The 11215-nt window shown below is 38.2% G+C and overlaps 1 protein-coding gene across 2 annotated transcripts in view; it reads left to right on the plus strand.

Annotated features, from left to right (window-relative positions):
- UNC5D (unc-5 netrin receptor D) overlaps positions 1-9286 on the plus strand; it is an 866621-nt gene extending 857335 nt beyond the window's left edge. For both annotated transcript variants that reach the window (XM_063932131.1, XM_063932130.1), the window contains one exon: positions 1482-9286. In XM_063932131.1, coding sequence (XP_063788201.1) covers positions 1482-1686 — 205 coding nt within the window. In that variant the 3' untranslated portion in view covers positions 1687-9286. The remainder of the gene's footprint in view (positions 1-1481) is intronic.
- The last annotated feature ends 1929 nt before the right edge of the window (positions 9287-11215 follow it).

An 11215-nucleotide genomic window follows, 5' to 3' on the forward strand; every position in this document is an offset into this window, starting at 1 on the left:
GCATCGTTATGCATGTCCGTAGACTGAAAAATTGCATCTGCGTAGGCTTTTGCATACAAATCGGAATCAGGCCCATATATTACACAGAGGAAATTAATACAATAGAGGGAAGAACAGTAAGGAGTGTTATATACAGTCACAAGAACAGCTGTTCTTCTGGTGTGTGATGGTGATAAGCACGGTTTCATACCTATCATTAGCCTCAAACTTTATGATGTAAATTAAGAGAGAGAGGTGGTAATTCCGAGTTGTTCGCTCGCTAGCAGTTTTTAGCAGCCGTGCAAACGCTATGCCGCCTCCCACTGGGAGTGTATTTTAGCTTAGCAGAAGTGCGAACGAAAGGATCGCACAGCGGCGCTAAAGTTTTTTTTGTGCAGTTTTAGGATAGCTCAATACCTACTCAGCGCTTGCGATGATTTCAGACTGTTCAGTTCCTGTTTTGACGTCACAAACATGCCCTGCGTTCGCCAAGCCACGCCTGCATTTTTCCTGGCACGTCTGCGTTTTTGCGAACACTCCCTGAAAACGGTCAGTTGACACCCAGAAACGCCCACTTCATGTCAATCACTCTGCGGCCAGCAGTGCGATTGAAAAGCTTCGCTGGACCCTGTGTGAAATAACATCGTTTGTTGCAATAGTACGCCGCGCGTGCACATTGCGCCGCATATGCATGTGCAGAAGTGCCGATTTTTTGCCTCATCGCTGCACAGCAAACGAATGCAGCTAGCGATCAACTCGGAATGACCACCAGAGTAAATAGGCTTGCTTGTAAGTGGACATGATTAAGGGCATCACATTGATTCAGGTGTACAGTATGACCTAAAATGTTCATATTTTCCATTTGGGAACAGTGACAGATAAGGTGCTGGGAAAGTCATATAACTATTGAGAAAACTGTCTTGTGTGTTGTTGGCACAATTAAAAAACAAGAATAAGCAAAAACCCACATCAGTCAGTGGTGACTGGTTTGGTACTTGAACAATCCTTATAGCAACAATTCTCAAAGTTTTTGAATGAGGATCAGAGTTTGACACATTTTAGATGCGATTGGCTGTAGTCTGAGTGATATGTGATGAAAAAGTCAAAATACTTGTTACATCATCTAAAGCACAAGGTTGTGATGTGGACACACTTCTCAGTCAAGTGAATTTCAGTCAAGTGCATTTATGAAAACAAAAGTCCACAGCAACTATGGTAATTATATTCTATAATTTTTGTAGTGTTTAGAAAATAAAAGCAAACACACCTTCTATCTTGTTCCAGGCTCAGGTCAACTAAAAAAAAATCTGCCAGACAAGTTTTCTGGCTGATGTACTATGCTTACTGTACGTATTTAATAAGAGTGGATGAATGATTTAAACATATATAAATTCTAGTTTTGTATTATAGCAAAATAATGTCCAGTTTAATTTATCCTAACAGCACATTCTTTAAGTTGCTGTCTAATCTCATTTATTGATATGATACTTTTCTGCTTGTAGGAACTTGTGCTACTTTGCAACAAAGAACAGTCCATCTGCTGTCATCTTGGACCTGTGGGAAGCACGGCACCCTTATGATGGAAGTTTGGATTCTTTGGCATGTGCACTAGAGGAGATAGGGAGGACACAAACCAAACTCTCACTGGTAACAGACGCTCACACAGAGGATCCAGACTTCAGCTACAGCAGACAGAATGGACTTTGAGAGGTTATGCTTTGCTGGTTTGTAGAGGCCAGTCTACGATATGGATTCCAGTCTTTTTTTGGAAAGACGGAGAAGACAGGAGAATAGACCGACATCATCATTGTCCCTACTTCATAAAATGAGGATATGGAGATATTGATGATAAAGACAGCAGGGCTGAGGAAATATTACTTCTCTCTGAATCAGCTGTACATTCTATAAAAGGAACCTTAATTGTGCAAAAAGGTTTTCAGAAAAAGCCATCTACCAGCGAGGGAATTTGGAGGCATAGACGCTAAAAGCTTTCCCTTTCTCTGTGGTCTATAAAAAGACCTACCTTTAAAAAGAATGTGGTCTTTGGTTATTTAAATCAGCATTTCAAGGTCAGGTAGAAAAATAGAGATTAATTATCACATTAAAGGACACCTTAAACTGTATAATGATGCTAAGTAGCACCCCTTCTGTATACAGCTGCCCCAAGCTGCTTTGCCTTAGAGAGAATAGAATGCAATAGCCAACACAAATGATAATCCTTGGCATGTAGATTTTGTGTGATGTCTCTGCAGAACTGAATCTCATTGTACAATGCGACTGGTGACAAATTTCCTACGTTGCCAGTACCAGCATCTGTTAGCCAGAGTCAGTGTTGCCCGAGTTTGCATTACTTTTGCGAAAGTGTCTTTCAGACAGTTTGTAAATATGTTGTGCAGTGTAGTCAGCTGTCAATAGAATGGGAATCAAATAACAAACCAAAATAAAGTTATATTCAATTAAAAATTTTTACCCTCTCCTACTCAGTGTGGAGACAGCCATATTGTGGCAGAACCATTTTCCAGAGACTACAACCTCTAGATTCCTAGAGCTGGTGACATCCAATAAGCACAAATAACTTCATGCCTTGGTGATGTCTCCAGCTCCTAGTGAATTGAGAAGGTAGAATATTTGCTTCTGCCAAATAATGACCATCCATCGTGCCCTTTAAAATTGTCCGTAATGAGGGTCGAACAGTTACGTGACAATTTGCTGTTTTGATGTCATTTGCCACATAATTATGTTAAAGGGTCCTCAAAGAAGTCCTCAGAAAGTCTATTATTTTCTGTTTTTAATGAAAATGTAGCATCCCCTATTTTTAAGTACCTTCAAGGATGCCCATGAGTGAGAACAGATGCACTTGTTTAGTTATATTATCAGATCCTGGGTGCTTGATGAGTTATGCTGTACTGTGAAACTGTATTTAATGCTCCAAGTATTTCAAAATACACATTTTTCTGACAATATAAACATGCAATAAAAAGTTTGCTGGAGACAATTAAGGGAACAAACCCAAAGGTCAAAGAGGCATTTTAGCCAGCCAGGAATGCAGGTGTTTCTTAAACATTTACCGCTGACACATAACATTCGGGGGACAGTTTCTGTATGTGTCAATGGATGTTCCTAGGTACAGTCTGTCGGGCTTCACAACTTTGCATTATTTTGTAAACATCTGATATTGTTCAATGATCTTTGTGAGAAAGCTACAGTATTTGTGCTCTAGGAAGATAAATCTTAGTCCAGTTACTTGACATAGACTTAGGTAAGGTGTTTGTGATGTTCATGAAACAGATGGAAAATCATTGTCATTACACAACTATTAAAACTGTGTTACAGGGAATTGTGTACAGTATTGAACACCATGGGCCAGATGTACTAAGCCTGAAAAGTGATAAATATCACAGTGATAAAGTACCAGCCAATTGGCTCCTAACTGTCATTTTTCAAACACAGCCTGTAATATGGCAGTTAGGAGCCGATTGGCTGGTGCTTTATCACAGTGATATTTATAACTTTTCAGGCTTAGTACATCTCCCCCCATTAGAATGGCAACATAGATTGCTAGAATAACTTCACTTATAGAGAAACTTTACTCAAATTTTACATTTAGTATTGGGTTAGAGGTTATCATGTCAAAATCAAATGTGGGTTTGTACTTACCTATAAAGGACAGTTTTGATGAGAACTCCTAAATGATGAATGGTTCATAGCCATCCTATAGACCTACATTTGACATGTTTCAGCACTGATAAGCATGTCAGCAGCAGTTGTGCAATGTAGAGCAAACACTGGACCATTGATCACATAAGAGGACCTGTCACATTAGGGACATGGTCCAAGAAGCAGAACTATCCATTTTATCTGAATTTGGTGGACATGTTCAAGCAAAAGCCAAAGTAAACTACTGCATAGTCATTTAGAATTTCACTCCACATTTTTTGGAAACCACACAAGATTATTGTCATGGGAAAAACAGGAGGACTAAAGTTAAGATGTATTGTAGGGAGCCAGAAAAGTGTTCAGATGCTAGGATGCATTTTGTGTTTTTCTAGTCATCTATATAATCATCTATATAATCAAACACTGTTATCCATAATGGTTCATGACTACGTTAGTTATGGGTTGTCTACTGAATTGAAGGTGTCATAAATATGGAGACTCCATGGTAATGACCACAAAATGTGATGTAACTACAGCAATTCAATACTCCAATGATTTAAGGCCAAATGTAACACACAATGGCATTACCATCTACTCCTATCCCTTTATTGTATAATTATAAATAGGAGAATCTTTAAGTCCTGAATTTTGAAATTATTACTGGCTGTACAGTATGTGTGAAACCAGCTACTATTTGTTACAAGTGTCAAATCATTCATACCTACAATGTAACAATGCCAGATGGAACTGTCAAAATGACTGATCAACAGGGTGACATATTAAAACATATTTACTTATCTAAAAAGTGTTACAATAAAAACAATGTGCTGAAACTGAAAGCCACTGGGCAAATATTTACAACCAGCAATTTAAGTTCAATTAATGAAACTTAATGTCACCGTTCTATTTGTTTTACAATATATTTGCACATTTTTGTTTTCATTATTACAAAGTCACACAAATCACAATGGAACCATCCAGTTTGTAGGCTGAATTATGATCCATGAATACTGGTTCATCCTATGAAACTGCCTCTTGCACTACTTAGGGAATATCTATGAAATTGTGATGAGCCTAACATCCATAGAAAATGTCTGTTTTCTCTGGACAAAGACTATCGCTGCTTACCATCCTGTTCATCAAAGAGTTAATGCTGGGGAAATCTCTGCTATCTTCTCCTTTTTAACACTATCCCCCATAGACCTTTATAGGGCTGGCAAACTATTTATATCCTTGGATTTGTGAGTAATTTGGCATTTTGACACAAATTAATGCCAACCTCAGCATGTCGCCTGCTTACCACTCTTGTGCATTGCAATGAGTGCTGAGCAGGGCATCGCTGCAACCTTAGGCTGCTAAAAAAAATCCTCCTCTATTAGGGAATCAGTATTTTCTTCTAGGAGGAGGTGATCTTTGATAAATAGCGGTGGTACAGTATGTATCACTGATATAGTAACTTTTGCCCACTAGCCACTAATGATAAGCAGAACACATGGTGTTCTTGTGATAATTGTCACTAATTTTTACGAAATTGCATTTATTTTCTTGACAATTGGTTCAGCACATAAATGGCTTTCTCCAATCTGTGGGACGTAATTTGAATATGTCTAGATTCTAGTGAATTGTTAGGCTGTATTCTTACAAATGTTTTCCACAGTACAAAAATGAGTTCATGAAATAGTGGGAGTTGTATCAAATCTTATAAAGAGGACTAGTGGAGAAGTTGCCCATATCAACCAATCAGCTTCTAGGTATCATTTAACAAGTACATTCTGTAAAGTGATAGCTAGACTGATTGGCTTTTATGGGTGATATCTCTCTCATCGTGTTTCTGTTTATTAGTTTGTTTATATTAGTAAGGATAGATGATAAGAAACTTTTGGCCTAGGGATGTCCTGAAAAAAAATACTGATATTCTACGGCACTGTGATTCACAAAAGTTTGAGAACCATTGCACTATACTGTAATATGAATCTTTTTAACTTTGTGGAATTTTTGCACACCAGATTGTCAGACTCATGTTCAAACTAAATTATACATCACATTAGGATATTTCCATGTGAAGTTTTGATGAATAAAGTAATCAAAATATATAACTACAATTATTTTATCAAAATTGAACATCAATATGTGAAACAAATTCAACCAGGTGGCTAAAAGTAACCTTTTAAAACGCTGAATTGTTCAGCATTAAGTGATGCCATATGTGCTGAGCTCCCAGAGGTCCAAAAACACAATGCTCATATGAAAAAATGTTTGCAGTAAATCCGCTGCATGAAAAACTGAAAAATACCGCACAGAAGTATACCTGACATAAACCCATGTATATTATTAAACTGGGTTCTATAGTGATTTCAGCTATGATTAAATATTTTTTAGAATTTTAATTATTTTGCTGAAATTTGGGATTACAAATATAAACTGTATGACAGTCTCCGAAATTCCTGTGGAAAATAAAAAATACAATTTAAAACCACACATACTGTACTACCAAGAGCAGGATGTAAATGAAGTCCGAATTCAGCGGCTGTGCAGGATACCGGCTGTATGTTTTTTTAAAGGGGCAACGATTTACCAGGCTAAGCCATGCCTTGTAAATTATTGCCCTTTTAAAATACCATTCGAGTTCGCCCCACGGACATGGAACTCAGACTTCATTACACACGCCACAAGTGTGAAGATAACATATACAATAGAATTATTTGTGCACTCAAGTGACCTTGTAGAAATGAGTAATGCTAACAAGGTGTTCATACATAGAATGGAGCACTCGTTTGGTGGCTGATGTCAATCACAGGAAATTATTACCCGTTTTTGTATTTTGGGGGGTGAGTTACTCTAGTTTAATAGATAAACTAGTACAGGTTGAGTATCCCATATAAAAATATTCCGAAATACGGAATATTCTGAAATACAGAATATTCCGAAATACGGAATTTTTTGAGTGAGAGTGAGATAGTAAAACCTTTGTTTTCTAATGGCTCAATGTACACAAACTTTGTTTAATACACAAATTTATTAAAAATATTGTATTAAATGACCTTCAGGCTGTGTGTATAAGGTGTATATGAAGCATAAATGAATTGTGTGAATGTACACACACTTTGTTTAATGCACAAAGTTATTAAAAATATTGGCTAAATTTATCTTCAGGCTGTGTGTATAAGGTGTATATGAAACATAAACGCATTTTGTGCTTAGACTTGGGTCCCATCGTCATGATATCTCATTATGGTATGCAATTATTCCAAAATACGGAAAAATCCGATATCCAAAATACTTCTGGTCCCAAGCATTTTGGATAAGGGATACTCAACCTGTATAGGCTGGTGCCTGTCTTGCCCTACCAGCCTTTGATTTGCAGGGTATGGCAGGACTTCTACTGTAGTTCCACAATAGTTGGACAGACACACATTGTATACTATTAATCATATTACTTCAATTACTGTAAATTGTAAATTGTACAGATTGGAAGAACTCCCCGCCATTAGCAGATTTTAATTTTTGTAGTCCCAGGGGACATCCCCAATATGCAATCTTGTCGGTGAACATTTATAATGGGATAATGTGTCCCCATCCCCATACTAAACTGGAAGGAGGGAATGTTAGAGAGGCTGGAATAGCATGATCATTACCTCCTTGGAAATGAAAGGGTGAAATGACCAGTAATCCCCAAAATATTTGCAAATACTATATACTGTATATTCTGAAAGTGCAGTAAAATATATTTTTCAGTATTATGCTGAAATTCTGCTGTAACTGTTAAAAATTAAATATACATCCCCAAATCCATGACACACAGGTGCAACTGCTCCAACATATTTTATGCAATGCCCCATGACTTCTGCTGCAGGTAAAAAGCAAAAATGCATATACAGTACTATCTGTAATATGAGTTGTTGTGGTTCTGCCTCTGTATACTAACCAATATAGAGAGGGAATTCCTGCATTATGTCCAGCTGTCAGTCACATCCCTGTTAATTTGGCAACCTGCTACAGGGGAGTTAGAACATGGTAATCTTATTTAAGTGTAAACCTTCCAGAACGCTCTTGTATATTATTCAGCCTTTGGTACATTTTAAAGTCAACCTGGTTTGTATTGCTCTTTTTTTAGCGTACCTATGCCCTACAAATAATGGAAGTGGCCTTTATGTGTAACTTAATCAGTATTCAGTCTATTTATTGACCAGCTTGGTGACGCAACTAGTTCCCAGTGATTTGATAGGCTGTAAGCTTCCAAATATTTGATCAGCACAAAAAATGGGTGCCACCGCTATTCATACTGTAGGTGACACTGTTATGGCAATTTAGTACATTGTCATACCTTCCAACTGTCCCGATTTAAGCGGAACAGTCACGTTTTTTTTTGGACTGTCCCGCTGTCCCACCCGTGGGCCGCAGTGTCTTGCTGTGAGGGGGCAGTTGGGAGGCTCCTGCATTTGTTGCTCTGCTTAGCAGAGCAGTGGTGAATAGACGCTGTGCGCATGCGCACAGCGTCTATTCAGTGGAGACAGGAAGTGAGGGGGCATGCCAGCAGCTCACAGAGCGCTGTCGCATGCCCCCTCAGTGATGAAAATTGGGGCATGGGTCGTGATCGTGGTCCCTCCATGAAGCCACACCCCTTTCCAATAGACCACGCCCCTTTTGGGCGGCCACACGCTTTGCGTGCACAGATGTCCCTCCTTTCAATACACAAAAGTTGGGAGGTATGCATTGCTGAATTATATATGATCTACGCATCTTCCCTGCATCTCATCCTTTGTACAACTGCTCATAAAGCTACATTTCTATTAATTCCGCCTACCACTTACTTCCTCTTACTTTTATGACAAATTAGTATTACTGTACATTACACTGGACAATATAAAATAATAGAACAGATATTTGGAAAAGTCTTGGGATATTGATGTACTGTATCAATTTTAAATTTGCTGTATTTAAAATTTCAAGTAAGCATTTATTTTTGGCCTTAAAAAAATCTTATTGTTTGTCCAATTTACCATTAAATCTGACTGGCTAGGGTTGTATGAGTCTGGTGTCTGTGTGGTGGTGGTAAATCCTCAGCATAGGAAATGATCTAAAATAGACTTTATCCAGAGTTTTGGGCTGATAAATCACAGAACAGTTATTATGACTAAGTTAACTAAGATCTTGCAGATTAGTTTATGTTATTGGGGAAATAACAGGTTAGAACCTCTTGAAGTCACTGGGCTCCACAAAACAATGAGTTGTAGCCTTCCTTGGTGTCAAGATAGTTACTGAGCTTCAAGCAGCTGAAGCCGTAATTGGCTGTATACTGTACTTTCTGTGCCTTGTCCAATCAACAACAATCCTGAATGTTACATGTGAACACATGGATGGAATTCTTAAGAAAAAAATAATACTAAAGTGTGCACTTGCAACTTTTTTCAGCACATGTACATATCTCTATAAATATATATATATATATAAATTAATATATATGAATATATTTGGTAATGCCAAACAGCTGTGTTATATTGTATTGAAAAGTAACACAAATAATGAGACCGTCTGGATGTTTTTTTTTCTGTAGTTCGCAAAACTTGTATGGCTGCCGCCTTTTCAGAATAAATGTACAGTCAATTCTTGCATATTAATTATTTACTATTAAAAGGGTCTTTTATCGATGGCCTGGTTGTCTTCCTCAATACTTTACAGTTGCTTGACGACTGTGGGTAGAATCTTGTGGAGTAATGTCACACTAATACAACATGCAATGATATCTATATTTAAATATATACATTATTGACATGTGCAAGCTCCTGAATCTATCTGTATGTATATATATATATATATATATATATATATATATATATACATACATACATACATACATACATACAGAAACAGGGCCAGATCTAGACCATGTGGGGCCCAGGGCGAATGTTTCCTTTGGTGCCCCACCAATAAAAACATGGACAGTGCTTGCTTACAGTGTGTGGCAAATATATAGGGGCGTGTCTTCATGGGGAAGGAGCATAGCCACAATAGAACCAATTCACATTACACCACACAGTAGTACCCCTTATAAACAGTATGCCATATTATATTCCTTATACACATTGCGCCAGATAGAGCCGCTTATACACATTGCGCAGGGTAGAGCCCCTTATACACATTGCACCAGGTAGAGCCCCTTATACACATTGTGCCAGGTAGAACCCCTTATACACATTGCACCAGGTAGCACTCCTTTTACATATTGTACCAGGTAGAGCCCTTTATACACATTGTGCCAAGTAGAGTCCCTTATATACATTGTGCCAGGTAGAGCCCCTTATACACACTGTGCCAGGTAGAGCCCCTTATATACATTGCGCCAGACAGAGCCCCTTATACACATTGTGCCAGGTACAGCCCCTTATACACATTGAACCATATTAGGAGAGAGTGAGTGTGTGTTTGTTCACCAGCTCTCCTGATGCAGCAGGTCCCCCGGCTCCAGGCGACGGATGAGGAGCAAGCCTCTCATTTGCTGTCCATGGAGTCCTGCAGCCACATCCTCTCACCACTGGTGGGAAGTGGGGGCCAGGAGGTTGGAAGTGGACAGCACGGTGCATGGAACTGGAGGCAAGAGGCGGACAGCGCAGAGTAACCAGTCTCCTTCATCTCTGCTCTCCAATTGTAAATGGTGGCAGGCAGGCAAGCAGGTGCTGGCAGGGTGACTGCGGCTGTGCCCTGAGGTGGCAGTGCCCCGGGTGGTAGCCCTGCTTGCCCACATCAAGAACTGCCACTGTATACACATACAGTACTGTATGTGTGCTTTGCAAAATTGAATTTCACACATACTGTAGGCAGCCCATTTAAATATCACAGTTTATTTTCCAGAGCTTTTGTTTATTTTATATTTGTATTATTGTGTGAAGGCTTCTTTTGCATGTATTTTATTAGTTTAGATATAAATCCTTTAAGCCACATTAATTCATAATATCTAAAATATGGCTTATGTTTCTATTACTACTCCATAACATTTGCTATTAGAATATTTCATGGATCTGTTGACTTCCTCGTTTTATTTGCTGCATTTTCAAAGTATCTCAAGTTCAACCCAACTTCAGACTTTAATTCAATACTAACTCCTGACCTCAGAGGATTCATCAATAAGGAAGAAGAGGATAAGCAGAGATAACCAATTCTTCATGATGTCAAGCTATCTTATGCATTGATAGTAACATTGCCCATGTACCCTAACAGTTATTTCTCTTTGGTCTATATCTTACCTGAGAATCACAATTGACTCAATATATTTTTTTAAGTGGCGTGTTGTACAGTATTTTTTATTTATTGCCATTAGAGATGTGCATTAACCCACGTGTTTTGGTTCTAATTTATCGTCAAGTTTTGCTTTTGCCAAAACCACCTCACTGGTTTTGGATCTTAAATCTGTATAGTTTTAAAAAAAATGATACAAACAGCTAAAATAACACAATTTGTGCCTGGTTTTTGTTCCTACAGTATTATTAACCTCAATAGCATTCATTTTCAGTAATTTCCAGTCAAATTTGACCATCTCACAGCTCACAATATTGTTTTCATCCAGTATAAAAAGGTTGCACTG

The sequence above is a fragment of the Pseudophryne corroboree genome, chromosome 6, assembly GCF_028390025.1.
Source record: "Pseudophryne corroboree isolate aPseCor3 chromosome 6, aPseCor3.hap2, whole genome shotgun sequence".
NCBI lineage: Eukaryota > Metazoa > Chordata > Amphibia > Anura > Myobatrachidae > Pseudophryne > Pseudophryne corroboree.